Source organism: Notolabrus celidotus, chromosome 19, assembly GCF_009762535.1.
Source record: "Notolabrus celidotus isolate fNotCel1 chromosome 19, fNotCel1.pri, whole genome shotgun sequence".
NCBI lineage: Eukaryota > Metazoa > Chordata > Actinopteri > Labriformes > Labridae > Notolabrus > Notolabrus celidotus.
The window spans coordinates 3,252,536-3,279,775 of NC_048290.1; the positions used below are offsets into that span (position 1 = coordinate 3,252,536).

A 27,240-nucleotide genomic window follows, 5' to 3' on the forward strand; every position below is an offset into this window, starting at 1 on the left:
GCAAAATGTGAGTAAAATAAACTTCTGCCTCGACATTAATGCATCAATATTTGCACCAGTGGAGTATTCCCCTGATCTGAAATCCTCCTCAATGAGAAATGGAACTATTTAAATCCACTGCCACCCGTCCAAATATTCTAAAAGCTCCAACACAAGAAGAAGCACTCAAACATCACACCCAGATCACACAGTTGTAATCTTAACCTAACAAGATTAGCGCCTCCTCTGGTGTAATCCCTCAGTATTATGACACATCTGTTATTAACAAAGGTGACAAAGGTCTCGGCACAAGTGGGCCCGGCTTTAAACTCCTTTTCAAATGTTAACCAGCATGTTCCTGAAGCCGCTTAGAGTGTTAATTGGCTGATTGAGTCCATTTATCTAATCCCTGAGTTTCAGCGCTGCCCTCAAACCCTCCAAACCGCCGGTGGATTTGGGTGAAGTGCTGCACACCATCTCTATTCAAATATTTCCATATGACAACTGCTCACAGAGCGCTCCAATTAAAGGCCAGTCACTTTCTATTTAAGCCGCCTCAAAAGATCGCCGCCGTGTGCGTGGAGCAAACAAAAGGATCCCTCCAAAGCATTTAACTCCCCAAAAGTGACTCAGGGGGGCCGACCCGGATCCGCCCCCTCAGGGGCCATCTCAGGGGATTAGATGCTGGATTTGGGAGGAGAATTGGGGTTGCAACACTCTTTCTCTCTGCTAAAGAGGGGCCTGCATGTGCGTGTTCAGCACCGTGGAAATGAGATGCGCATTTAAAAATCTGAGAGCAGCATCCGCCGCCTGTGGCCATGTGCTGCCAGGAAGCCTCCACGCCCGCCCCCTCCGCCCGCCCCGCCGGCCGGCCCGGAGGTTAATTAAGCAGCCTTCAGAGAAGAAGAGGGCCAGGTTTGATGCTCTCTACATCTGTGATTTCTAGCAAATTCATCCAGTCCCCCCCTGTGCTGCAAGGGAGGATTTTTAAACAGCAAATTAGCATTCAGATGAGAGAGCAGAGCGATGTGGAGCTGACCTGCAGAGCGGGACCGAGCTAAAGATGAGACTGTGGATACATTTTGAGTCTATAGAAGGATACGGATCAGAGTCTGCGGGTTTAGTCAATAAAATGAAGGTCTGCAGTCACACCAGGACTCAGACTGCCCGTCAAGAAGATCCCTGAAACAATAAAACCAGGACGAACATGCTTAAGGTGTTCCTCTCTCTGCTGATCACTTTCCAAAGAGCCTAAATCAGCTTATAAATCCTCTAAGAGAGTCCAAGAGATTCAACTAATATCAGCATAAGTGATTGATTCTGATTTGGTGGATCATTTGCTGGTAATGTCAGAGGCCCAGCATTAGTCGTGGAATTTTACTCCATGTATTTTGTACTCAATTTTACCACAGATCTACCTTTCTGCTACCTTATATCACTTCTTTAAGTTCAGAGCTAAATACTGTGCCTGTAGCTCCACTACATCCATGTGATAGCTGTAGTTATGAGTCATATTTAAAGCACCAGTAAGGAGTTTTTAGCCGACTATGACACAGACCATCAGAAACAAAACTGATGGTTTCTTTTCTTTTCTTTTGTTATATTTAGGGACATTTTTGCCTTTAATGGACAGGACAGCTGGAGAGAGACAGGAAATGTGGGGAGTAGAGAATTGGAGACGACATGCAGCAAATGGTCGAGGCTGGAATCGACCTACGACCTCTGCGACGAGGTCTGTGGCCTCTGTATATGGGGTGCGCGCTTAAGGCCAAATTCCACCAGATCCGTGTCCGGTCCGTCTCCGATCCGTCACGGCACCGGATCTGATAGGTTTCTATTCTAGTCAATGTGTTAACTTCCACTGGATCCGCTCCATGCGTCTCTGATCCGGCAGGTCGGAGTCCTCTGGATCAGATACACAAGACTTCTATTTTTGCCAGATGCCGGAGCACGACGCATCAATCTCAACAGAGCAGATGGAGCGGGACAGGAAGTCAGGTTTCACCAAAACAAAATGAAAACATCCGGTTAATTTTCAGAATAAAACACTCTGTGTTATCACCAGATCGTATTTCACTTAACTACAACAACAAACCAAAGTCATGATGAGCGGAGCCAGGCCTGGAGTCAACAGGTCAGAGGTTTTCAGAGGACCAGAAAGACAACATGGATGAGGAGAGGAGGAGGAGGAGAATCCTTGATTCAGTGATTACCACGGGCAGACCTTGGTCACATGACTCCAGTTGTCCGGCGGTCCTGCTCCGTGCTGCGTTCTGAAAACGGAACCTGTGGGTGTTGACGGACAAGGGAGAGCACGGAGCAGGACCGCAGCGGATCGGAGTCGGACCGGACACGGATCTGGTGGAAGTCCCATGTTAGACCGCTAGGCCAATGGCTTCCCAAAAACTGATGCTACAAAAAAAGAGCAAATCTTGAAAAGCAGAAAAATATTCAGTATATTTGTTTCAAATGTGACCAAAACAAAGACATCAATTACTCAACTTGTTGCTCTTCTAGTTATTTTCAATCTTTTCAGGAATGTTCAAAATAATTTCCTCTTAAATTCACACAAACATAACGTCCTGTTTATGAAAGCAGATGTGACCGCAGAGTTCATGCAGATTTAATTCCCTAAAAGCGAGTAAATTCCTTGAATGATCAAACCATCCATTGAAATCAGAAACACACGAACACAGAAGCACTCCTCTGATTTCAGACCGCGCTCCGGCTTTTATGATCCCTGTGAGGCTGATGGAGGCTAGCGGAGGCTGATGGGTGCAGATGCAGAGCGGCCCCGGCACTCTGCTCCGCTCTGCTTTATTGTTTGCTCTCCGTCACATACAGGTCTTCATTAGGAGCGACTAGAGAGTCTCTGAGCGGGCTTTTGTGTGTGAATCACGCTGGTTTATGTGTCTTTTACGCCGCTAATACGCCACTATGTCAGGCGGAGGCTGTTTTATGGGGGCAAATTGGTGGCGGATGGGAGAGCGGAGCACTTTAGCAGCACTCACCTCCTCCTCACCCCTTTTAACTTATTAACTTACATTAACTCATTCTAACCTGTCAACAGCTCTGCATGTGCAACACAAATAAATCACAACAGGAGTGTCTGCCTTTTACCTCCTTGCAGTCAGCGTCTCCATCCTGACTGTGTGATCACTTCTTAATGCAGCTGAGTGTTTTTAAAGTGCAATCAAACGCTAATTAAAGGCTGCTGGGCCCACCGTAAATGCTCTTTCTGTGCGCGTCCCTTTGTGTGTGCTTCCTACTACAGGAGGAATATAAGCATGAGACGATTGTAAAATGCACCTGCAGGACGGCGCTCGGGGGAAAGCGTCTCTTTCTTTTCTAAAAGGACACAAAAACCAGAGTAGACAATGTCAGGAGAGCTTTTCAAAGGATCTGAATGTTGAATTTCTCCTTCTCTCTGAGTGACAGCACAGAGGAGATCAGTGTGTAAAGACACAGAGCCTCAGTGAACCTTTAATGGTTTATACTAAACGATATGAGATATGTTTACAGGGTGTTTTGTTTTAATATTTCTTTATTATGAAATGTAAAGAAGAGGAGAGGGGCCACATGTGAAGATAAAATTCAAAAATGTCTTTCCATGCTCCAACTCTTGATATTATTTGGCCTATGTGTGCAGCTGTGTCTGTGCAGCTCTCTCTGCCTTGGCTTTTCAAGTACACACATGAAGTTGAGGCGAGGTGTGCTCTCCCCGCCTCAGGCTTTAGCATAGATATAAGTAAGGGGTAATGTCTAATGACAGACTCTTTCTGTACTTGATTTTACCAGTGTCATATGTATCATCAATGGTGCCTCGGCTATTCTCTCTCTTTGCTGCTGCACTCCCTGCCTTGGTTTTCCATGTATGCAGATTAAAGGTAAGGAGGGTGTGCTCTCCCCGCCTCAGGCTTTGGCATAGAGATAAGTAAGGGGTTATGTCTAGTGACAGACAGTAGCTGTGCCTAATTTTACATCTGTTATATGTATTGTCACTGGTTCTCTCTCTCTTTGCTGCTGCTCTCCCTGCATTGCCTTTCCATGTATGCAGATTAAAGGGAAAGAAGAACTGCTCTCCCCACCTCAGTCTTTGGCAAAGAGATAAGTAAGGATTAATGTCTAGTGACAGTAACTGCCTGATTTTAAAAAGGTCATATGATTTGTTACTGGGGCCTCGTCTTTTCTCTCCCTTTGCTGCTGCTGCTCTCCCTGTCTTGGCTTTCCATGTACGCAGATTAAAGGGAAGGGAGGTGTGCTCTCCCCGTCTCAGGCTTTGGCATAGTGATAAGTAAGGGATGATATCTAGTGATAGACTGTCACTGTGCCTAATTTTACCAGTGTCACATGTATTGTCACTGGTTCCTGCTTTGTTCTCTCTTTGCTGCTGCTCTCACTGCCAATGCTTTTCATGTATACACATGAAGTTGAGGCGAGGTGTGCTCTCCCTGCCTCAGGCTTTGGCAAAGAGATAAGTAAGGAGTTATATCTAGTGACATACGGTCACTGTGCCTGAGTTTACCTGTGTCACATGTACTGTCACTGGTTCCTGCTCTGTTCTCTCTTTGCTGCTGCTCTCCCTGTCTTGGCTTTTCACGTATGCACATAAATTAGCAAGGAAAGCAAGGTATGCTCTCCCCACCTCATAGTATGGTAAATAGACAACTTAGGGGTAATGTCAAGTGAAAGACAGCCACTGTGCCCATTTTTACTAGTGTCATATTTATTGTCACTGGTTCCTGTTTTGTTCTCTCTCTTTGCTGCTGCTCTCCCTGCCTTGGCTTGTCATGTACTCGCATGAAAGAGATGAAAGGTGAGCTCTCCCCACCTCATAACTTGGTAAATAGACAAGTTAGGGGTAATGTCTAATGACAAACGGTTACTACATCCGATTTTACCAGCATTATCTGTATTGTCACTGGTTCTCTTTCTTTGCTACTGCTCTCCCTGCCTCAGGCTTTGGCATTCCATGTGCGCATGTGGAAGGGCAGGGAGCTCTCAGAACGAGGCCATACCATCAAGTACAACTTATTGCATGCAAATAACTATCTTTGACGAAAGTGGTCTTGACTGAACTTGATTTAAGAAAGATTTTAAGAAAAATTTAAATCTGAAGCAAAAATATAAAACACAAATCTAGAGTGAAATGTAAAAGTGCCAAAAAAACTAATGCAAGTCTTCCTTCTGACTTTTTACTCCGACCTTAACTCTTACACTTCCCCGAACAAATCTCAAATATTAAACCTCAGGAAGACAATGTCTCTAATACGTCCACCAGATTATTTTTATTTCCTGCATTAGAGAGAGAAATATATTCTAGTGTGCTCTCTCTAACCTGACAGGAACCTCTCCCTCCTCGTCTCCTCTGGACTGCAGATTGATAAATGTGGGACACAGAAAAGGAAAGTGAAAAATCAAATCAGCAGAGCTGAATGTGTCTGTCCCCGTAATGAGGCGCTGATTGAACATTTCAGAGGGGAAACATGTAGTCATTAGTCTCCATGCTCCAAAGAAGCATTTAAAAGAAACTTCAGTCGAGGAAAAAAAGAATCTAATTACAATACAGGGGAAACAGAAATAGCTGTGAAGCATCAATTTAAGCATAATCACCACAATTACTGCTCCCACGGGTCTGCTGCAGCTCAGCGATGATTGTTTTGGGGCAGAAATCGTGTTTCTGTGCATGTGACACCTTTCTCCTCACGTCACTTTCTTCATGTCATCACGGACGTCTGGACTGAAGGAAAGTATGGTGAAAGTCTCGTCAGAGGAACTACAGTTAATGCTAGCTGAGGAATTAATGTGTCAGTGATGTGAAATGATCAGTGGAAGAGTCAGTGAACCCTGCTCTGTTAAATACTTGATTCTGATTGGGCAAAAACACATATCAGTTATTATTCTGAATAGTAACGGTGGGACAACCTGATCACAAACACCAGGAGAATACTGTTTATGATTTCACCTGTTGTCACCTATGATTCCAGCATCGGTGAACAACAAGGAGAACAGTTTTGATATTACTCTTAATTTATCTGGAGCGCACCAAACTTTAGATTAATGGTTGAAGACTGATCCGTCACTAGAAGGGAAAAGACAACAAGATGTGGAACATTTATCAAATTGAAGAAAACAGACATGAAGCAAATGCAAACAACAACATGATACGCAGTTTGGCAGAGTTACAGGACAGGCTGGGTGAGAAGAAAACACCAACAGAGAAGTTACCTTATACAGGTACTGCTGTTACTTTCTGCATCTGTTAAAAACGCTAACATTTACCAGGAATGGAAATGCTAATTTGATCCATACATTGGCTGATTGGATCATTGCCATGGAAGTGCTACTATTTATTTAAGCTGCATAACTGTCATTTTTAAATCAATGAATCATCTTTAGATCAACACTTCAGAGTCAGTTTGTTTGTATATTTAGTTGATAGCTGGGTAAAACCTTTACATGATCCTTACCTTATCACCTTTCCCTCCATATAATCATTATATACTGTATTATATTAATGTCATGTTTTCATTCTGTATACTAGGATCTATGTCTATTCTTGCAGCGCAATATTGAAATGTGTGTGTGTTTGTGTGTGTGTTTGTGTGTGTGTTTGTGTGTGTGTTTGTGTTTGTGTGTGTGTTTGTGTGTGTTTGTGTGTGTGTTTGTGTGTGTGTTTGTGTGTGTTTGTGTTTGTGTGTGCGTGTGTGTTTTCATTTCTATTCTGGAGTCCTCACGCATTAATTAACTAACTTTGAAACTTTTCTCTGATAATATATTCTCGTCTTCTCTAACTTGTTTTCTCTTACTCCTTGTATAGATCTCCTTCATTCCCAGTGCTTCTGTACACAGCTAACTAACTATTGTGCGCTTCTGTACTGTATATACTTTATTATCATTTTATTTTATTCTATTCTATTTTATTTCATTTTTATTTTATTCTATTTTTATTTGATCTTTATTTTGTTTTATTCTATTCTGTATTATTTGATCTTTATTTTTTATTTTTTATTTTATTCTATTTTTATTTGATCCTCATTTTGTTTTATTCTATTCTATTTTTATTTGATCTTTATTTTATTGGATCTTTATTTTATTTGATCTTTATTCTATTTTTATTTGATCTTTATTTTATTGGATCTTTATTTTATTTTTATTTTATTCTATTTTTATTGGATCTTTATTTTTATCTCTATTTGATCTTTATTTTGTTTTATTCTATTCTGTTTTTATTTTATCTGTATTTCATTTTCATTTTTAGTTCTGTAATAACCAGATTACTTTATTTATCCCTCCCGGGGATAAATAAAGTATTTCTGATTCTGCAGCTGCACCTCTTGAATGTCTCCTCTAAGGATCAATGCCGGCTGATGTTTCATCATTATTATCAGATATTATTTATAGTACGATCAAACAATGAAAGTGTTGCTCAGTTCCTACATTAAGTGTAAATAACAGCATGTTGTTCTTGGTCAGATCGTGTGTTTATGAAGAAGAAAGAAGCAGAAATGTAAAGATAAATGTAACATTGTTGTTCTATCAGATAATAAAACTTGCAGAAATAAAAAGGGAGATCGTAATGACACAATTTGACGCTCTCTTCTGTGGTTTCGTGTTTTATCTCCTCCTGAGAGTCTGAGCCTCCTGTCAGACGATGGACCGGCTGATCAGAGACACGCTGGTTAATGAGAAGTTGCTCTCAGCTGTAAGGTCAGACAGGCGTTTCCTCAGCAAAGATCCTCTGCCTTACTCCCCCCCTCCATCGTCCCCTCCATCTCCTCTCTGCTCTCTTCAAACACACACCGTGATAAGACCATCTGAGCAGCCCATCATGTCACTGTGCTGCAGCCCAGAGAGGACAGAAATCAAGCTGTCACTGCGGAGCTGTGCTGAGGGAAGAGAGGCAGGCCCCTGTTCCCTCGTTCCCTCCCCAGAGTCCATTATAGCAGGTGCCAACACCAGGAGATGGATCACGCAAACACTCACACGCACACACACGCACACACACACACACGCCACGCATCTATCAGTATGAGGGCACCCAGTCCCTTTAAAACCTCTTCACCAAGACGGGATGTGAAGTCTTACCTTAATCTAAACTTCACATGGACATCAAGGTAAAAAGGTTGTCTTCTGTTTCGTGCACGAGATGAGGATTTTGTCCATGTGAGATAAACCAAACTACAGCACAGCACTCATGTTAATATAACATGGGATATAGACCCACAAACACACTCGCCTTCAAAGTCTTTCTGAGTTCTTATTTTATGACATAGTCAAGACCACATTAACTGAGACCAAGGCATGTCCGAGACCAGAGTGCACTGAGACCAAGACAAGACTGAGACATTTAGGGATAGAGACCAAGACCATGGCAGGGCAAGACCGAGACAAGACCAAGACTATATATATCAATGAAAAATCATCATGATGAGAATTAACTAAATAAAAGACTTCTGTTCTGTTTGATTTAAGTTATCTTTAAAATAATTAAAAGCAACAAAACAAGCAGCAACCTCCGGTCTGAAAATATGAAGCCCATGCTGAAGTGTTATAAACTGCAGTTCATCAAGCGTCCACTAGAGGCTGGCTGCAGAAACACAGGAAACCACATACACACCCATTCAAAGAAGACGATCTTTACAGCAGAAATAAACATCTTTACAGCCTGGTTAAAAAAAAAACAGCTTGGGTCTACATAGCTAATGTTGTAGTTTTTGCCCATATAAGGACATGACTGACTGGACTGACACATAGCTGTTGGCTAGGAGACTCAAACCCCGCCTCTTTACTTCACACTTTAACTGGTTGATTTCCAATATGGCTGCCGCCGCCGATTGGCTTCAAAACAGCGCTCAGGAACAGATGGGTGACGTCACGGATACTATGTCCATTATTTATACAGTCTATGTGATCGGCACACAATATACAGGGGGTGAATTCATAATTCAGCAATTTCAAAGATATTAAGATTACGAGTCTTCCAATGAGAGGCACAGCTGACTTGATTGACAGGCGGGAACACTGTAGCTGTTGGCGAGGAGGCTCAAAGCCCGCCTCTTTACATCATGCTAACAGAGCTAACACCGGACATAAACACCACATTGGAAGGATTTCACCTGCTGTGGGCGGACAGGATACAGGAGAGCAAGACTGAACTAACTGGGGAAGAAGGCCAGCTCAGCCCTGGACCCTGTGGAGATGGACAGGAGAATTATGACCAAGCTGTCGTCTCTGATGGACATTTTTTATATGTATTCTTGTTGAAATTCTTGTTCTGTACACCTTTTTGTTTGCTGCTGTAACTCCATGAATTTCCCCGTTGTGAGATGAATAAAGGAGTATCTTATCTTATCACAATCGCTCGACTGCAGGTATGTTGAGTTCAACATTTCCAATATGGCTGCCGCCGCCGATTGGCCTCAAAACAGCGCTTCAGAAACAGACGGGTGACGTCACGGATACTACATCCATTATTTATACAGTCTATGATATAGACCCACAAACACACTCACCTTCAAAGTCTTTAGTCTTCTGATAAGCTCACAAACATTTCCCTTTCTGAGTTCTTATTTTATTACATTTGCTGATCTTTTAACTCATCTTCAAATGCTGAAATCATCAGGTTCCTCAGGTGCTTGTGGTGCCACTGAAGCTCTATTCACACGTGCAAAAACTCTTAAAGTTTTCCAGGTTTGGGTGCATGTGTGAATCTAAGAAATCTGATCATTTCTGAGACACAACTGAAGGAAGTTTTGCTGTACTCTCAATGTTTGCTCAGTTTAATCAGCTCATGAGTTTAAAGAAACTTGAGTATGAAAGTCTTAAAATAAAAAGGAAAGCAGACGTGATGTGTGTTATAATTTTCCTTTAAGTGAAGTAACTGTTTGACAGTCTTCCATGTGGCAGTGGATCTGTATGATGTGAGTGTGTGTGTATCTGGCAGGCCTGACACAGCTCGTGTGTGTGTGTGTGTGTGTGTAATGGGAACAGCTGGCTGAGGGAATGAGTACAGAGGGAGAGGTGATGGATGCGAGTGGAGCTCCTGTGACAGATGAGCTAACAGGTGTTCACCACAGCCCTCAGAGAGACGCTATTTATGAGCCGGAAAAGACAGCCAGACGCAGAGCTCGCCACGCCGCCGCCGGCCTGCTCAACACTCGAACACATCACGTACATCTGCACTACTTCACTCTACATAGGAGAGGAGTCTATAAGCAGAGGATACATCAGCTTTGGTATGCTTAAAGCAAACCCTGAGACTTTCCCTTAACACAAGTCCTCTCTTATATTCTATCACTGTGATGGGATAATAAACTGCAGATTTAAAACTTGAAAAATTTTGTTTTATGAAAAAAATCCCCATCATTTTAAATTTGATACTAGCAACACATTCCAAAAGAGTTGAATCAGCAGAGAGATGTTGGAGAGACAGTCGGACAAAAAGTCAAACTGAGGAAGAAAAAAAAATGTTTTCAATAAATTCACTTTTTATTGTTCAGCATGATACAGATAAAAAGACCTGCTTGATTTCAGTCTGACGTGTTTGTTTGGTTTACTAAAGATTATTTTCTCTTGGAGAAGGCACTTTGAGATGAGATTCAGGGAGGAGGGAAGGGAGGGGGTGGAATGTCAAACTACAACAGGGACAGGGACCAGAAGGGTCAAAAAGACAGACTTCCTGTTTCTTCTTCTTCATGTTTGAGACTCAAGAGAGTTCAGATATTAAAGCTGATAAAAGATACTTTAACACTGACGCTTTAGAGGATGCAGAGATGTGTTTTCTCCCACACTGTGTGAACAGCTGTTTGCTCAAACCCATAAAGGATCAGTAAAGGTTGAGGTTAAAGACCAGCTGATGTTGTTTGTGATGGAGTCATGTTCAGGTGGGACTTGGAGATGTTTAAATATCTTATCACCACTATAACACCTTCTGTGTGTTTGAAACAGACACTACAAAAGGTTTCACAAATGATTCCTGCAGTTCAGGACAAACCTGCTCTGAAGCAGAAACAGGAAATTAATTTTTATTTTGTTCTTTTCAAGCACACAAATTGAAGCTCCAGTTCTCAGATGTCTAAGTGCCATGTTTGTTTTCATTGTCCTAAACTGCAGAAATCAAATCTGTGATATCTTAAACTTAGTGCCGTTCCTCGTTACCTGTACTAAGGGAAGAGGGGAGGAGGAGGAGGTGGAGGAGAAGGGAGGGAGGGAGGGAGGTCTATGCCTGGGCGAGTGCTTGTTTGAGGTCTCGGAGCAGCATGGATGCCATGACACTCTTCTCTGTGTTGATGGTGAGCAGGGCGGTGGATGACTCCTTCAGCTCCAGTGACACCAAAACCAGAGCTCCACTGCTGATCGTCCGCCCGGCGAACCTGCAGGAGAGAGAGAGAGAGAGAGAGTCAGGGTCAGGATCAGGATCACAACACCACTGAGGCAGAAGAGGGTACTTTCAAACTTATGCCTTCATGTTTACAGTAGAGCAGTGATGTTTCCAGGATTTGGAGGAGTGTGTGTCGGTGTGTATCTGCAGAGATTCTGCTGTCCCCATGCATTTTCAAATTTCATCCTACTTTAGAAACTTAATGAGTCCATCATTATACTGTGCTATGACGGTCCCTGTCCACAGTCTGCAGGTTGGGACTGCTGGAAAACAAAGACATAAAAGGTAACGATACAATACGAAGCGATACGATACGATGTCCTTTATTGTCCCCGTAGGGAGATTTGTCTTTAACATCAGTGTTACCTGCTCTTTAAAAATAATAATCACAACAAGAACACACATAAAAAATACAATAAATAATACACAGTCATACATCACACAGCATACTCTTAAAGAGCACCATGACACTGTCCAGACCTTAACAGGCTATTTACTATTTAAGATTCTGATAGAGATTGGCACAAAGGAGTTTTTAAAACTATTCAGTTTACATTTGAGGACTTCCAGACCAGTTCATACTCAGAGTAAAGGATGTGCAATGGATCTGAAAGTACTCCTGTGCAAGCATTGCAAACAAACTAAGTCTGATACTTTTGCATGTTTGTGCATGTTTGTGCAAAGTTCTGGACTTGTTATTAAGCTTAATGAAGCGTATCAGCTGTAAACATCTTATTTCTGTGTTTTGCTGCATTGTTTCCCTTTAAAGATTCCCTTTATCTTAACTTCCTCCTTTAATTTGATCTACCGCCGCTGCTCTCTTTTTTAAGCTTGTAGCTTTAAGTTGAAAGAATGACTGCAGATCTGTTTTGTTTTAAAGCACCTGGTATTAAAAAGTATTCAAGGATAAAAAAAAATTGAACAACTTAAGTTTGAAGAATCCTAAGTTTTGTTACATTTATGCCTCAAAGTTTTTACTACTTTGGGAATTTTTGAACACCAAAACGAGGATGACGGGGACTGATGGTGCAAGGGAAAATATATCAGAAATAAACAGGGACAGTGATAAGACACTTTCGTACACGTAACTTAATAAATGACTTCTATTACAACATTTTAATTCCTGTTATACCGTAAACATAAAATCAAATGTGCTTTCAGTTGATTTTTGATGCAGCAACAAATCTTAGCATCAAAAAAGTGTTCTAACTCAGAGAAAGAATGAACTACTTTTCTTTAATTGTCTTAATATTTCCCCTTTTGAATATCAAATATTTATATTTGTATTTAATACATAAACTCTTGGATGTGAGTTTAATACTTGACATTAATTACCACCTAAAATATGACAAACATAGATCATCCTTAGAGACAATAAAGAGAAGATGTGTAGTCGACCACAGGTTCACACACTCAACTCACACTTCTTCCTAAACTCATAAATCGTCGTGTTAGAAAATCCCTCACAGCTCGTAATTACTCTTAATGAGTGAGTGAGACAAAGAGGGGAGCCGATGTGAGAGGAAACACAGCGCGCAGAGTAACAGACACTCTATTATCCTGCTGACTAAAGATCCATTAGGGCTCAGACACGCCCCTCATGCCAGTCAAGCAGAGTGTGGCCCGTTTTTATGGACTCTGGGTGTCTATGAGGGTGTGGGAGCCTCTGGTTCCCCCGTCCCACCAGTTCCCTCGGGGCCACGGTTTCCTTGGATACCGTCCCTGCAGACTTGGGGCCAAACCCGGGCCCACATGGTCCCCTTTGAGAGTGCTAACAAGAGGCAGACAGGGGCTATGACCCAGCGTGACCCTCTCTTTGAGGGGCGACGGAGCCTCCTCTGCATCTCAGAGCCTCTCGTGGCAAACTCCCCGCCATCTGCCTCCATTTAGCACTACATCCCCGCAACAAAGACCCCCCATGGCAGCCCGCTTAGGCCTGACAAACAGCCCACAAAGAGCCCCACTTAGGCCTGACGGAGGCCAGTGAAGAGCCCCCGCAGGACGGCCTGTGGACAGGAGATGTCACAGAGCTGCAGCGACGGCGTGCCGCACGGCAGGAGCGGCAGGCACGTCCACCAATTAGCACGCACACGTTAAAGAGGAGGGGGAGTAGAGGGGGGGGGCGTGCATGCACAATGAAACAGCCCTGGCTCACAAACACCAGTGTGTCTGGGTGAGCCTCAGGGGAGCTGCTAAATTACCATCAACAGAGGAGAGGGAGTTTATCAGCGAGCTCTCAGGGAGGAGAGAGAGAGTCCTCCTCAGGCTTAATTAAAATATTAGCCACTTCAGCAGGAAACAAGACATTCAACAAGAGGATTACTTTCCCTCAAAAATACCAACCTCTTCACTCTGCACTCACTTCTTTACTGAACGCAGGGGTTATGTGTTCATATTAAGTACTAATGTAGGAATCCAGGAGTCTCCCTGTCTTTATCTGCTCAGTTTGTTAAAAAATAGCACTTACACTGAAGTTAAATCTTTATTTATATCAGGGGTTCCTAAACTTTTCAACCGGCAACCCCCACTGTCCCTCAAAGTGATTTAATGTGGCTTCATTTAACTGGTCTGCAGAGAGTTACCTACCTATGTGACTGTGTTTCCTGTGCTGTTATGAATTAACCTGCTGCTACTGATGCTTTTGATAATTCACTGTTCACTAACCCTAAACTTAGGAGTCATCTGGAAACAAAGAAGGCAGAAAACTCATTACATTTTCTATTTTTAAAGGTTTATTTCAAGTTTAGCTACTGTTTTTGTTGATATTTTTTACTATAATGGGTAAAATGTTCTACTTTTAGACAACTTTAGAAAAACAACAATCTGGAAGACATTTCCCGACCCCCCATTTGTGTCTCACGACCACCCCAGGGTGTCTGGACCCCTACTTTTGGAACCCATGCTTTATAGAACAGAGGGAGCGGTGAAAAGTAATTAAAAATGAAGCGGACTGAAATGCACAAATTAAAAAACTACAAAGCAACAGAAGAAGAAGAATGTGCGAGCAACTATGAAAATATAAAAGAGAGGAAATTAAAGTTACATCCAATTAAAGGATGTGGAATAAATAAGATCGTATGAAGTGAGAGTTTGTGTCTCTTGTAGCAGGAGTTTCTTTGTTTTGGTGCAAAACTAAAGGACGGTTTTCTTCACTGTGTGGGGGGTTGTATTCAGAAAACAGGCTGCAGGAGATCATAGAGGCTGGGAGAGATTATAAAAGAAAGAAATATGAGTAAAGTAAAAGTATGTCAACAAGTTGGGGCGCTAGTGGCCCAGCGGTCTAAGCGACCCAAGTATAGGGGCTACAGTCCTCTTCGCAGAGGTCCCTTGTTCGACTCCCAGCTGGTCGATCATTTGCTGCATGTCTTCCCCCACTCTCTACTCCCCACATGTCCTGTCTCTCTACAGCTGTCCTATCAATAAAGGTGAAAAAGCCCCAAAATATAAATATGTCAACAAGTGATGCTACTTTTAAATGCTAAAAACACACCAGGACCCAATGCAGGTTAGCTAAAAATGGTCTGATGTGCTCGCTCTTTCTTCTCTCAGTTGAAAGCTTAGCAGCGTAGGACTGATTTGAAATATTTCACACAGGGAGACTGTAAAAGTAAATCTCATATTCTGTGCTGCCAAGTACAAATATGTAAAACCAAGTGCTCATTCTGTGTCCGGTCTCCCCTGTCCCCCTCCTGCCCCCCCCCTGTCAGCAGCCCGAGGTGTCTCTGCGGTCCCTGTGGCTTCACTAATGGATTTAGGATATAAATCTATCATTTACTCAGCCAGTTAACACTACCCCGAGGCTGCTTTCATGTCGTCTCAGGAGAACGCTGCTCCCGGCTTTTGTTCACATGTGGAAGAAAGAAAAAAACAAGAGCGTGATGTGTTAGTGTTGTTGATTTCTAAGCTTCAAATATTCTCACTTAGCCGAACCGTGGCACCCGAGCTGCTGCACATCCAGATCTAACACAACATCAGAGCATTTTAGGGTCACAGAAAAGGAAGACTAAAGGACAAGCGGGGCCTTAAACGGGTCATTGGTATTCTCCTGTGCTCTTCACATACCGGGCTAAACACTGGATTAATTGCAGCGTATGGAAAGAAAAGCAAAGCATAACCCCTGGACTTAGAGCAGGCGGATTGGCATCGATCGGCGGGGCTGCGGCTAAGCATCGCTCTCCAATTATCTGTGATTCTCCTCAGTGTGGAGAGCCTGTGTGTGCCATCTGCCTCCCCTCCACCCTGCCACTGTGAACACAAAGCGGGCTTCACCTTTACATTCAACCTCATGCAGAGAGGACGATGGTTCTGAGACAGGGAGTACAAGACTTAACCCGAAGCAGGAGCATGAAGCCTCTGCAACCTAAAGCCTCTTCTAACAGTGAAAATCATTCATGACTGTGACGTTTAGAGTCTCAATGAGCTTCTACGAATATCTGGATGAGAATACACATTTATATCCCTTAGAAAACATAAATCGGAATACAGCATCTGTCTGATTCTGCACACAAAAATAGTGTGTCTGACCATTAGCATTCAAATTACTGGAGTCAGAACCAAAGGAAGAAGTAGAGCCCAGGTGTCAGTAGGTAGAATGCACATGCAACATTGGCTAGATAAGATACTCCTACTTGTTCCATTAGCTATGAATGCAATAATAAAAGACGAATCCAGTGTTAGCTGTCACTGTCGTATCATAGAGACTCCTCTGCAAACATTCAGTGTGTGTGTAGACAGCAGCGTCACTGACTACACGGCTGGATTTCATGATTTGTTACATAATAAACATTAAACAAACCATACCGTTATCGTGCCAAATTCAAACCCAATATCAGGAAAGCTTACTGAAACTTCCATGAGATTATTATGTAATCTATTCCAAAAAACGAACTTCTATAATCTGAATCAAAATTTGTAAAATGAGGCTGAAGGTTTTTTAACGGCTCTATGGTATCCTAATGTCTAATAGCTTAATAATATGTGCAGTAGGTGCATTATAGGTAAGTATTTAGTGGTAATTGGTGTGTGCTAACACTTTTCATTTATTAATACAGCTTTGGTGACGGCTCAATGTGTGCAACAATCTTTTTTTGACTAATGACTGTATCATTATATTGTATTGTATTAAACTGTATCATAATCTACTGTATTATAAAGTAATGCTAAGGCATAAGGTATGCTATCATATCATGTTGTATAGTATCATAATGTTTCACATTGTATTAAATTGGATTCTATCATTCCATTCCACTCCATTCCATTCTATTCCATTCCATGCCGTTCCCTGTCATTCCATTCCATCCCATTCATGCTGTTCCATTCCATTCCATTCCGTTCCGTTCTGTCATTCCATTCCATTCCGTTCCGTTCTGTCATTCCATTCCATTCCAATCCATGCTGTTCCATTCCATTCTATTCCATGCCGTTCCATTCCAATTCTATTCCATTCCATGCTGTTCCATTCTGTTCCATTCCATGCCGTTCCATTCCATGCCGTTCCATTCCAATTCTATTCCATTCCATGCTGTTCCATTCTGTTCCATTCCATGCTGTTCCATTCTATTCCATGCCGTTCCATTCCATTTTATTCTATGCCGTTCCATTCCAATTCTATTCCATTCCATGCTGTTCCATTCTATTCCATTCCATGCTGTTCCATTCTATTCCATTCCATGCTGTTCCATTCTATTCCATTCCATGCTGTTCCATTCTATTCCATGCCGTGCCATTCCAATCCATGCCATTCCATTCTATTCCATGCCGTTCCATTCCAATCCATGCCATTCCATTCTATTCCATGCCGTTGCATTCCAATCCATGCCATTCCATCCCATTTATGCCATTCCATTCCATGCCAATTCTATTCCATTCCATGCTGTTCCATTTCATGCCGTTCCATTTCATTCCATATATCATGTTGTACTGTATCATACTGTATTGAATAGTATGGCACAGTATGGTGTGGTATGGTAGGCTATCATATTGTATTGTACTGTATAGTATCTTACCCTATGGTAGTGTATTGTATCCTACAGTAGCAGATTGCATCATATTGTTTTATATTGTATCAGATCGTACTGTGTCACACCTTGTAGCTGTTTATTTCTTTGTTTATAAGACTCTGAATTACATAGTTAGACTTTATTGTGTATTTTGGCTTCAAGAAACTTAAAGTAAACATTCGACCAGCTCTTGAAACAAACCTATAAGGTATAAAAGTGAACTAAGCTCGTCGTGTTTTCACAAACATTTAGGCTTGTATACGTCGGGGCAGCTGCTGGATATTTAAACTCTATCCTGGTTCTTCTTGGGCAGCTGGACGAGTGGACGAGTGTCCTTCAACAGAGTGGTCAGCAAGGCCAGGCCAGACTCTGTGAGCCGGCTCAGACCAGGCAGATGGCCACAGCTATTAGCCCCAATTAGAACCAGGAACCCTGCATGCATCTGCAGAGCCTGAGCATACGGATGAAGTGCAGCTCTGCACTCAGAGGGCAGACGGATATGAAGGATGAAGGGAAAGAGAGGAGGAAGAGAGAACAGAGGAACAGTAGAGGAAGAAAAAGGGAAAATATGAGGAGACATGCGAACATAAGAACAGATACTCATAGATCATAAAGCACGCCGCCTGCTAGAGCAATCTATAACACGGAGAGCAGACGTTTAATTAGCAGGGATATAAATGATAGTCAATTAAGATTTTAATAAGAACAAGAATTCAACTTCACAGAAAACAGCAGAATTCAATGTAATTAAATTAAATCAAAGAGTAAGGTAAAGAGAAAGTATAGCTTATAAATCAACCGCTCCAGTTTTTCCTTCTCTCTTTTTTCTTTTTGGAAAATTAGTCTCTAAGCAGACAGATTGGCAATGCATGCAAAATTCGATCAAATTTGCTTTCAAACGGACTGAAAAATAGAGCACATTTATTCTATTCCGCCTGTTTAGACATAAACAAGAACAGCGTTTTCTACATTTGCTTTCCTGCTTGATTTATTGCCATCCTCCTTTCCAGCAATCAATTTCTTGTGTTTCAGTGGCATCCACACACACACACACACACATACACACCACCCCCCCTCGGCTCCAGGTCTACGCCTGTTTGGGAAAAGCAGTGCTGCACCCTGCTGATGAACACGGGGAGTGCAGGGAGGAAGACTGTTGCTTTGTCAAACAGAGACTGAGGTCAGTTTATAAATCCAGCCGCTGGATCATTCATAGGCTTCATATTAAAAGTCTGTCAGTTATTTATACGGTTAAACTCAAACTGTGGCTCCTCCAGGGGGGCGGGGAGTCGGTGTGATCTTACCCAGATTAGAGACTCTTTCTCTGGGGAGATTAGAGAAGAAGAGAGGGCCCTGCATGGAGGTCACCTCACACATCACAGTTAATGCAGAGTGACCTCCACAATAAGCTCTCAGTGGGTGTATCTGATCAGATCAATTAATCTGCTGTGTGTGAGTGTGTGAGTGTGTGAGTGTGTGTGTGTGTGTGTGTGTGTGTGTGTGTGTGTGTGTGTGTGTGTGTGTGTGTGTGTGTGTGTGTGTGTGTGTGTGTGTTATTCAAAGTATGCAGAGCACAGAAACAGGTTGAGCTGGCAGTAGGAGATCCAATCAGCTGTTTTGATGTCTTATTCATATTTTTAAGAGTTAAGAATTAAAGCTGGGGTCGGTCGTCAGATTCAGATACACTTTTTATTATACTGGTTAAATTGATCTTTATGTCTCGATGGCAATCAATACATAATGTGTTCTTAAAAAAGAGGTAAAAAAGCCTCTATCTACAGCCGGAGTAAACCTGGGAAAACACCAACCAATCCCTGCCATCAGGAGCCAAATGATGAAACCAATCAGATCCCGTCCTGCCGTTCGGCCCGCCTCCTGCAAAGCGTACATTTCATGTTTGTTTGTGTTTTTAACTTTCACTATGAGAATGTTTTGGTGTTTATTTACCGCTGAGTGAGACATGAGTTGACGTAGTGCAAAACACAAACCATGTGCTGAGGACCGGTTTTGAAATCAGTCACGGTCATATGGTCGTGAATCAGCGGCGCTCGCTCATGTGAGCGGGGGCGTCCTTTTGGAGGAGGGGAGGGGTTAGATGGAGTCCTGAGGAAATGCTACATTCAAATTCATGCTAGTTTTCCGTGACTACCAACCCTAGCTTTAATCAAGCAACATTTTGCAAAGTAACGTCGAACGTTCTCAAAGCTGCCAGAGCCAGACTCCAGACAGACCCCCAGAGTGCCCTCTTCCTGGTCTCTGGGGACTTCAACCTTTTATTTTCTACATATCTTATTCTGTCTTCTGTACATTCTTTTATCATTATTTTCATTGTATTTGTATTTATATCTTATTAATAACCTCTCATATTAATATTATTTGATATTCTCAATTAATGTGTAGAGGAGCAACTTTCATGACTGAATTTCCCCCCGGGATGAATAAAGTATTTCTGATTCTGATCAGTCCAGATATCGTTTCACGTGATAATTTTTCATCTCTAATCTAAAAAAAAACACTTACATCGATTCTAAAATGATCAGAATGTCAAATTGTTTGATTGTTTGACTGATTTCAATCATATCAATGAAATAAAATAAATAAATAAGCAACAAAAAAGACAAAAAATAAACAAAAACAACAATATCGGCTGAAACTTTCAACAAAAAGCGAACAGTTGATGTTGATAAAGAAGTAGAATGAAGCTTAAATGTATCTTTCCTACAACAAACATCCTCCCAGCATCAATACTTGGACATTCAATCTTACAGCCTGTGCTGTCAGTGTCACCAAATCAAAATCAGAAATGAGCACATAGAGAGGAACCGCCTGGATGAATAAAACACAAAAACAAATCCTGCTTTCTTTAGGATGTCTTCAGGAAGGATCCAAACAGAGGAGACCAGCAAACAATATGGAAAAGCCGGCGTCTTCATTATGATAAGAGTGAGGGGGAACATCTTCCTCTGCAGCCGTCACAGGAGCAGAGAGAGATTGATAGCATGGACTGATTTCAGCTATCGGTTATTCTGAATGAGGTATGGGCTTATTGGATGCAGGCCTCTCCTACCGGCTCACATTGATTTCCACTCACTCTCCCAGCTCGCGGTGCCCTTGTGCTGCTCCGACTGTCCCTTACTGATCCACCGTCTCCTCCATTTTTACCCTGTCGGATCCTAAAACTACAAAGACCAACAGAAACGTCACGCGGAGACGGAGGGAGGCCCGCACAAAAGACGGAGACGAGCGGGACGTGGGGGAGTCGCGTCGCGTGGAGGGATGGAGTGAGAGACAAAGAGGAAGTGAAAGAGGGACAGCGGAGGGGAGAGGGAGACAGATGGGGGTGCGGGGATGAAAGGAGAGAGAGAGAGACAGAGCAGGAAACAGAGGGAGAGAGGGAGGTGTAATTATCTATCAGGTGTTTGGGTGTGCGTGACAGAGGAGGAAGCTCATTAGCACACTCTGTGTACACCAATTACACAGCCAGGCTTCTCAGGGCATTCCCCTGGCATGTGTGTGTGAGGCTGCAGGACACACACACACACACACACACACACACACTTTCACTCGATGATACTCCACATACAATATTTAAATAGTCTTCAAGCAAAACAGTTTGATTAAGCACATTCACCATCTCACTCTGGGAAAAAGAAAAGGTACATATTTGGGATCAATGCATGCAACACTGGAGGGTCGCTGGTTCAAGTGCTGATGAGGACTTAACTAGTTGTACTGGGTGCTGGAGAGGTGAACGGACAGCATCACTTCATTTTGTCCCAAAACATGGCCTCCATGGGAACCAATATTCTTGCTGTGGGAGCCAAGGCATGTGCACAAGCAACCTGGCTAGATGTTAGATGCTAAATATTCAAATATGTGTTCACTTTGTAAAAATCAAAGAGTTACTTTGAGTATTTTCTCATTTTAATTTTTCATTGTTTTCACCGGTGCCTGGTTGTAGTACAGTATTCCCACCAGACGGTGGGAATACTGTACTACAACCTTTGTTTACAAAGAAATATTAGAGGAAAAATATATATAGCAACTGTCCATATCTGAGGATTGAAATAAGATAATAGTTATTTAAATTTTGAGTTCAATCCAGCTTTCTTGAAAAACGTCAGTGAATCGTGAGAGAACCAAAAATCGGGATTCGAATCGAATCGAATCGAATCGTGGGTTGAGTGTTTCCTTACATCCCTAATTTTTATAATATCACAAACATTTTGCATGTAAAATCTGTTTGTAAGTCCTGTTAACTGTTTTGTGACATCCTGTAATTTTAAATCTTGTTGTTTTCTGTTTTCTCTAAGTACCTGCCTTAGCACTACGGATTAAATGTAGCTGTTGTGCTAATTCCGGCATATTTACATTGAGGCACTCTGTTGAAATGTTGATTAATGTGCATTGTCCTAATCAAATAAACTCAAATTAAATTAATATATAGTCATAGCATTAGTAAGGTGCTTTTGAGCAAGGCAACAAACAACCATTTACATGTGTGCGTATCCCTGGCCTGTGTGTGTAGTAGCCTGTACTAAAGCTCCTGTAAGGAACTATCAGTTTGTGTTGATTGTGGCGCCCCCTGTGGACAAATCAGCAGGTCTTGTTTTTCGTTCCCATACATGTGTAAGAAGTATTTTTTAACAAAAGGCTCATCCTGCTTTATTTTTTTTAAGTTATATTTTTGGGCTTTTATGACTTTGTCAGATAGGACAGCTGAAGAGAGACAGGAAACGTGGGAGGAGAGAGTGGGGGAAGACATGCAGGACGTGATGGCGTCCGGGAGTCGAACCGGCGACCTCTGCGACGAGGACTTTAGCCTCTGTACGTGGGGTGCTCAGACCGCTAGGCCACCAGTGCCTTTATTTTAACAGTCAAATGTGTCACTCAGGGAGAATCTTCGCTGTGGAAAATATGAACTAAGGCTTTTAGCAGTAAGCAAAGAATAGCCGTATTCGACACCAAGCTGTGGAAGCAGTTTTAAGCATTCATAATAGTCATGTGGATATTATGAGTATTGTTGTTTTGTAGATCCTTTAGATGCATCAATAAAAAATTCAGTCTGTGTCATAAACAGGTAAAAGCTTCTCACAGGAGCTTTAAAGAGGTTTTCCAGTATTTGTGGACCTGGATCCTTTTATATTAATTTATGTTCTAAATAAGAAATACGAACAAATTTTGTAAACACACAACTTTACTCCCTCAGCCTGCAGCCTTGACTCAGGCTTTAATGGCTTTAACGGTATCTGCGTGGATACGTCTGGCTCTGACATCTCACAGTAAGAGCTGAGATATCACCAAAGAATGTGCAAACTCGAGTCTCAGAGTGAAGGAGGTGAGGAGGTAAGGTTTCTCTTTTCAAGCGCTGACATGAAACTGTAAACACCTGTCATTTAGTGCGACATGATCTGTCAAAGCTGGCTTCAGATTAAAACACGAGATCTTCACAGAGAAGGAAAAACAATTAGATGTGGAATAAAGAAAACATCAACGAGGCGGTGCGCCTTCAGCTGCGTGTGAGCATACAGGAAGTGCTCTGCAGGACTGAAGTCTGGACACCTCACCTGTGCAAGCTGTTCTGACTGGATGAAACCACGCCGACGTTGGCCACGGACAGGACATGCTTGTTGATGGCCTGGCTGGAGGTGTTTGCTGTGGCCATTGTGATGGTTGCGGAGGTTTCGTTCATGCCCAGGAGTTTACCTGAGAGGAGAGGAGGCAGAAACAGACGTTTGATTGTGTTGTGACTGTAAACTCAACTAGTTTAACTTCCATTAATGAAGAAGAGCAATGTCTTTATTGATATAGACATCTAAATGCTCATTAATCTTGTTTTAAACAGTATTATAGGAGCTGGTTTAAGGACACAAAACAAGAGATTTAAAGCAGACGTAAACGGGGGAAGACTAACAATAAAAAGGTGCTTTATTCTTATTATTCCTAATGGACATAGAGGAGAAAAAAAGAGTCCAAATTGAAGGCAAAGAGCCAGTTCATGTGCACTCAGTAATGAGCATGGAGCAGAAAGAAAGGCCGGAGATAAATATGCTCAAGTTAGATTTAAAATAAAAGAGGTCTTAAAGGCAAATATAATGAAAACCCGTTAACTGAAAGAATGAATTAACTTCTCTCAATTTGTGCAAAGCAGCAATTTGCAAAGAGAGAAAAGCAACTCTCAGTCCTTTCTCTCCATCTGAGTGCGGGGTGTATTCAGCAGAGCTCCACGAACACGCTGCATGAAGATTAATTAAAGCAGAAGCAGCATTAAGCGGGCACTTAAGAGCACGCTGATGGCTGAGATACGAGTACGCACTCAGCTCTCAGCGGCTGCCACGGCGTGCAGCTCTACAGGTGTGTGTTTGGAGGAGACGCCATTAAGGGCTTCATGAAAGGAGAGCGTTTTACCTTGATGACAATGGTTAGAGGATGTTTATGAGGGTTTCATTTTATTTTAAACATCATTTAAAGACACTGAATACGAAAGAGGAGGAACACTGACTCCTACTTTCACCTTTATCCCTAAAATGAATCATCAGGTGTGTGAAATGGGTTTAGACGGCTGCAAATCCACCTGAGTTTCATGTTTAAACCTTCAAAGAACCACGTGATATTTTTGACAGTTAGCAAATCACATTAAAAGACAAAAAGATGATTGTTGTCGGTGAATCAAGAGCCTGATATATGAGTCCAAAAGGTTCATTTGGTCTGACTCTGTAAGTTATAGTATGACCAGCGTGTTTTCTTTTTTACCTCAACATGTCTGGACTACTAACTTCCTGCATTCTTCCTCAGAGGAGTCACGTGATGTTGCTGTGACCTTTCTGTCAGCTGACGTGCAAAGGTTTGGTCGTCCTTCCTGAAGTCAGAGCAACATCACGTGACTCCTCTGAGGAAGACTGCAGGAAGTTTGCCATTGACATCGAGCTGCCCTCGTGTATGAAATGCGCTATACAAATAAAGCTGCCTTGCCTTGCCTATGTTGGGCCTGCCTCAAATCTATTCTTAATGGCAAGAGCTTGCAAAAGGAATAAGGATCATTTTTGGAATTGAAGTTGTTTCCTGCTTTATCACATTATACCTGGGCAAAATGCCAAATGGACTTAAGTCTCAGGACAGGTATCTTTACAAAATCATCTTGGCTGCGAGCAAGAAAGCCATCACATGCAAGCGGACGCAGATAAACCCACAAACAAAGGACGACTGGACTGTAATTGTCAGTGTATTCCATGGAAAAACTCACCTTCTAAAAACTATGAGCTGATGACTGTATAAAATATTGGAAATAATGGAACTCATATATCAGAGTTTGTAACCCTTGCAAACTGTTTTGTACTATTGAATGACTTGGAACAACTTCCCTTTTATCTATTTATTTACTTATTTATTCTGTTATCCTGAAATTGTAATAAAAAGAAAGTAAAAAAAAAAGTCAGCCGGTCTGTACGGAGAGGGAACGATCACAGCATCTAAACACACTGGACTACAGTTTTATACTTGCTGCTAATATCCTGCAAAGTTTAATACAGCTTTATGGTTTTGCAGCAATGATGCAGATTATTTAATTGATCAGTCTACAGATGTATATCAATAGGTATTTATTGCACATACAATCAAAACTGTTCATTCATTTGACTTTTATTTGACCAAACACTGAAGTTCTGTCAGTGTATTTTTCACACGGTGAAAGGGTCCAACCTGTTTGTGGTTCCAGGTTAATAAAGTTTCATATAAGGCTGATCATTAATGCGCACTGGGTTTGAAAAGAGTCGTATGGTTTCTATTTTCCCTTAAAGGTGACATATCATGCAAAATTGACTTTTTAATGGTTCTCTACCTGAAATATGTGTCCCTGTCTACAAACCCCCCGAGAATGAAAAAAATCCATTCTGCCCCTGTTCTGATTTCTCCACCTTTCTGTAAATGTGTGTGAAACGAGCCGTTTCAGACTTCCGTGTTTTTGTTACGTAACAACAATATCCGGTCTGTCACGGAGTCAGAGCTCGGAGCTTGTTCAGCCCATAGACTGTATAAAATAATACTGAATCCCCTCCTCCGTTTTTCATTCCCTGCACAAATGTGTGCTAACAAGGAGCTTAGGAGGGAGGCATGCTAGTTGTAGGCTGTCTTAATAAACACAAAGGTCGGTTTTACTCCCCACGTCTGCAGATTTGAAGATCTAGTGGATGATTTTTATTTATCATGGATAAGTGCTAGCGCTAATTAGCATAGCCACATAGCTACATGTTCATAGCTGTAGCTGTAGCTGTGTACCAAGACACACGTCGACATACTGACAAATAAAACAACAAGAAACACTAAATCTGTGACCAATCCTTCATAAAAGGTCCTGCTGCCTTTCTGGTAGAGGTCGGTTTTACTCCCCACGTCTGCAGATTTGAAGATCTAGTGGATGATTTTTATTTATCATGGAAAAGTGCTAGCGCTAGTTAGCATAGCCACATAGCTACATGTTCATAGCTGTGTACCAAGACACACGTCGACATACTGATAAATAAAACAACAAGAAACACTAAATCTGTGACCAATCCTTCAGAAAGGTCCTGCTACAGGCGCCTCTCCGTCAGGATCAGATTCAGAGGGTTGAAGTAACGCGATCTCTGAGCAGCCGTGTATATTCAGCCAACATGTAAACATTAGATCAACGTGCTGGAGAGCCGAGGCACATCCACTTCCGGAGGGGGCGTGGTCAGAGGGAAAACAGAGTGTTCTGAGGAGGACTGAAGAAGAGGACTTTTCAGGCAAATCTGATTTCAAAGTGTTTTTTTGAGCATAAACTTTAAAGACATGTTTTGGGGACCTCTTAGACCAATATATATTGATGAAAAAAGCGTGATATGTCACCTTTAAAGTAATAAATAATTTAATAACACAATATATTCCTGCAGCATCTGTTTCTCTCCCCGTCTGCAGCAGTGGTGTCATTGTTTTCATGATATCAGTCTGACTAAAGTTAACGGCCGGGGATCATCGCTTTCGAAGCAGAAGCAGCATCAAGGACGCTTTCAGCTCCCTGTCATGTGAGCATGCTCAGAGCCTGAAGCAGAGAGCCTGAGTTAACAGACTCAGCTCTTAAACAGGTTTGTGACTCCAGATATCCTGAGTTTGTTGAACTCACTTCATGGTAACCCCTACCTCCAGTGATGCACATCAAACACCACAGATCTTAAATGTGCTCTAAGCTTCCATTGAGAGTGTTTTGCACTTTGCGATGAATCTAACTCACCTTGCTCCTTGCTGAAGTCTTGCTCGTTCAAGCTGCTGGGCATCAGCAGCTCTCCTACAGCAGGCTGGATGGACACACTGAACTGATCCTCCTTCGTACTTAAACGACAAACACAAAGAAAAAGTGACTTTTAATCTTTCACTGGAGGAAGTAGAACACCAAACACATCAGCCCCCTCTGCTCTGTATCACAGCTCCTCTCAGTCTGAAGGATTAGATGACATCTGTGTTTTTCTCTCTTTGTTTGTGTATTAAATGTTTCTCTTCTTGCTGCCTTGCAAACCGACACTCTGCGAATGGCATTTTGGGCCCGATTGATTCTCCCCATCCTGAACAGATTTTCTGATCAGGGTATTGATTGGCTGAGAAGTGGTGCCACTGGCATTCAGGCAGGCTGATTTGGACCGGGGGCTGATTACTGGAAGAATAATTGTTATCCCAGTGAACCGGGGATCAATCCCGCCTGATGTCTCACCTGGGAGCACCGGCACAGAGCGGGGCAGGAAAGAGAGAATTAACGAAGAACAAATGAGAGAGGGAAGAAGGTAAGAGGAGATGCAAATGAAGGTGAGAGGAAGAGAGAGGAGTGAGGAAGACAAAGCGGGTGAAAAAGATGTACAAGTGAAGGGAAAA

General features: G+C 42.2%; 1 protein-coding gene across 1 annotated transcript in view; it reads right to left on the bottom strand.

The window, feature by feature from the left end:
- Positions 1 to 10,449: 10,449 nt before the first annotated feature.
- ap3b1a (adaptor related protein complex 3 subunit beta 1a) overlaps positions 10,450 to 27,240 on the bottom strand; it is a 69,707-nt gene continuing 52,916 nt past the window's right edge. The window contains exons 25-27 of the mRNA XM_034709343.1: positions 26,609 to 26,706; positions 22,929 to 23,067; positions 10,450 to 11,354 (exon numbers count right to left, since the gene is read on the bottom strand). Coding sequence (XP_034565234.1) covers positions 11,201 to 11,354; positions 22,929 to 23,067; positions 26,609 to 26,706 — 391 coding nt within the window. The 3' untranslated portion in view covers positions 10,450 to 11,200. The remainder of the gene's footprint in view (positions 11,355 to 22,928; positions 23,068 to 26,608; positions 26,707 to 27,240) is intronic.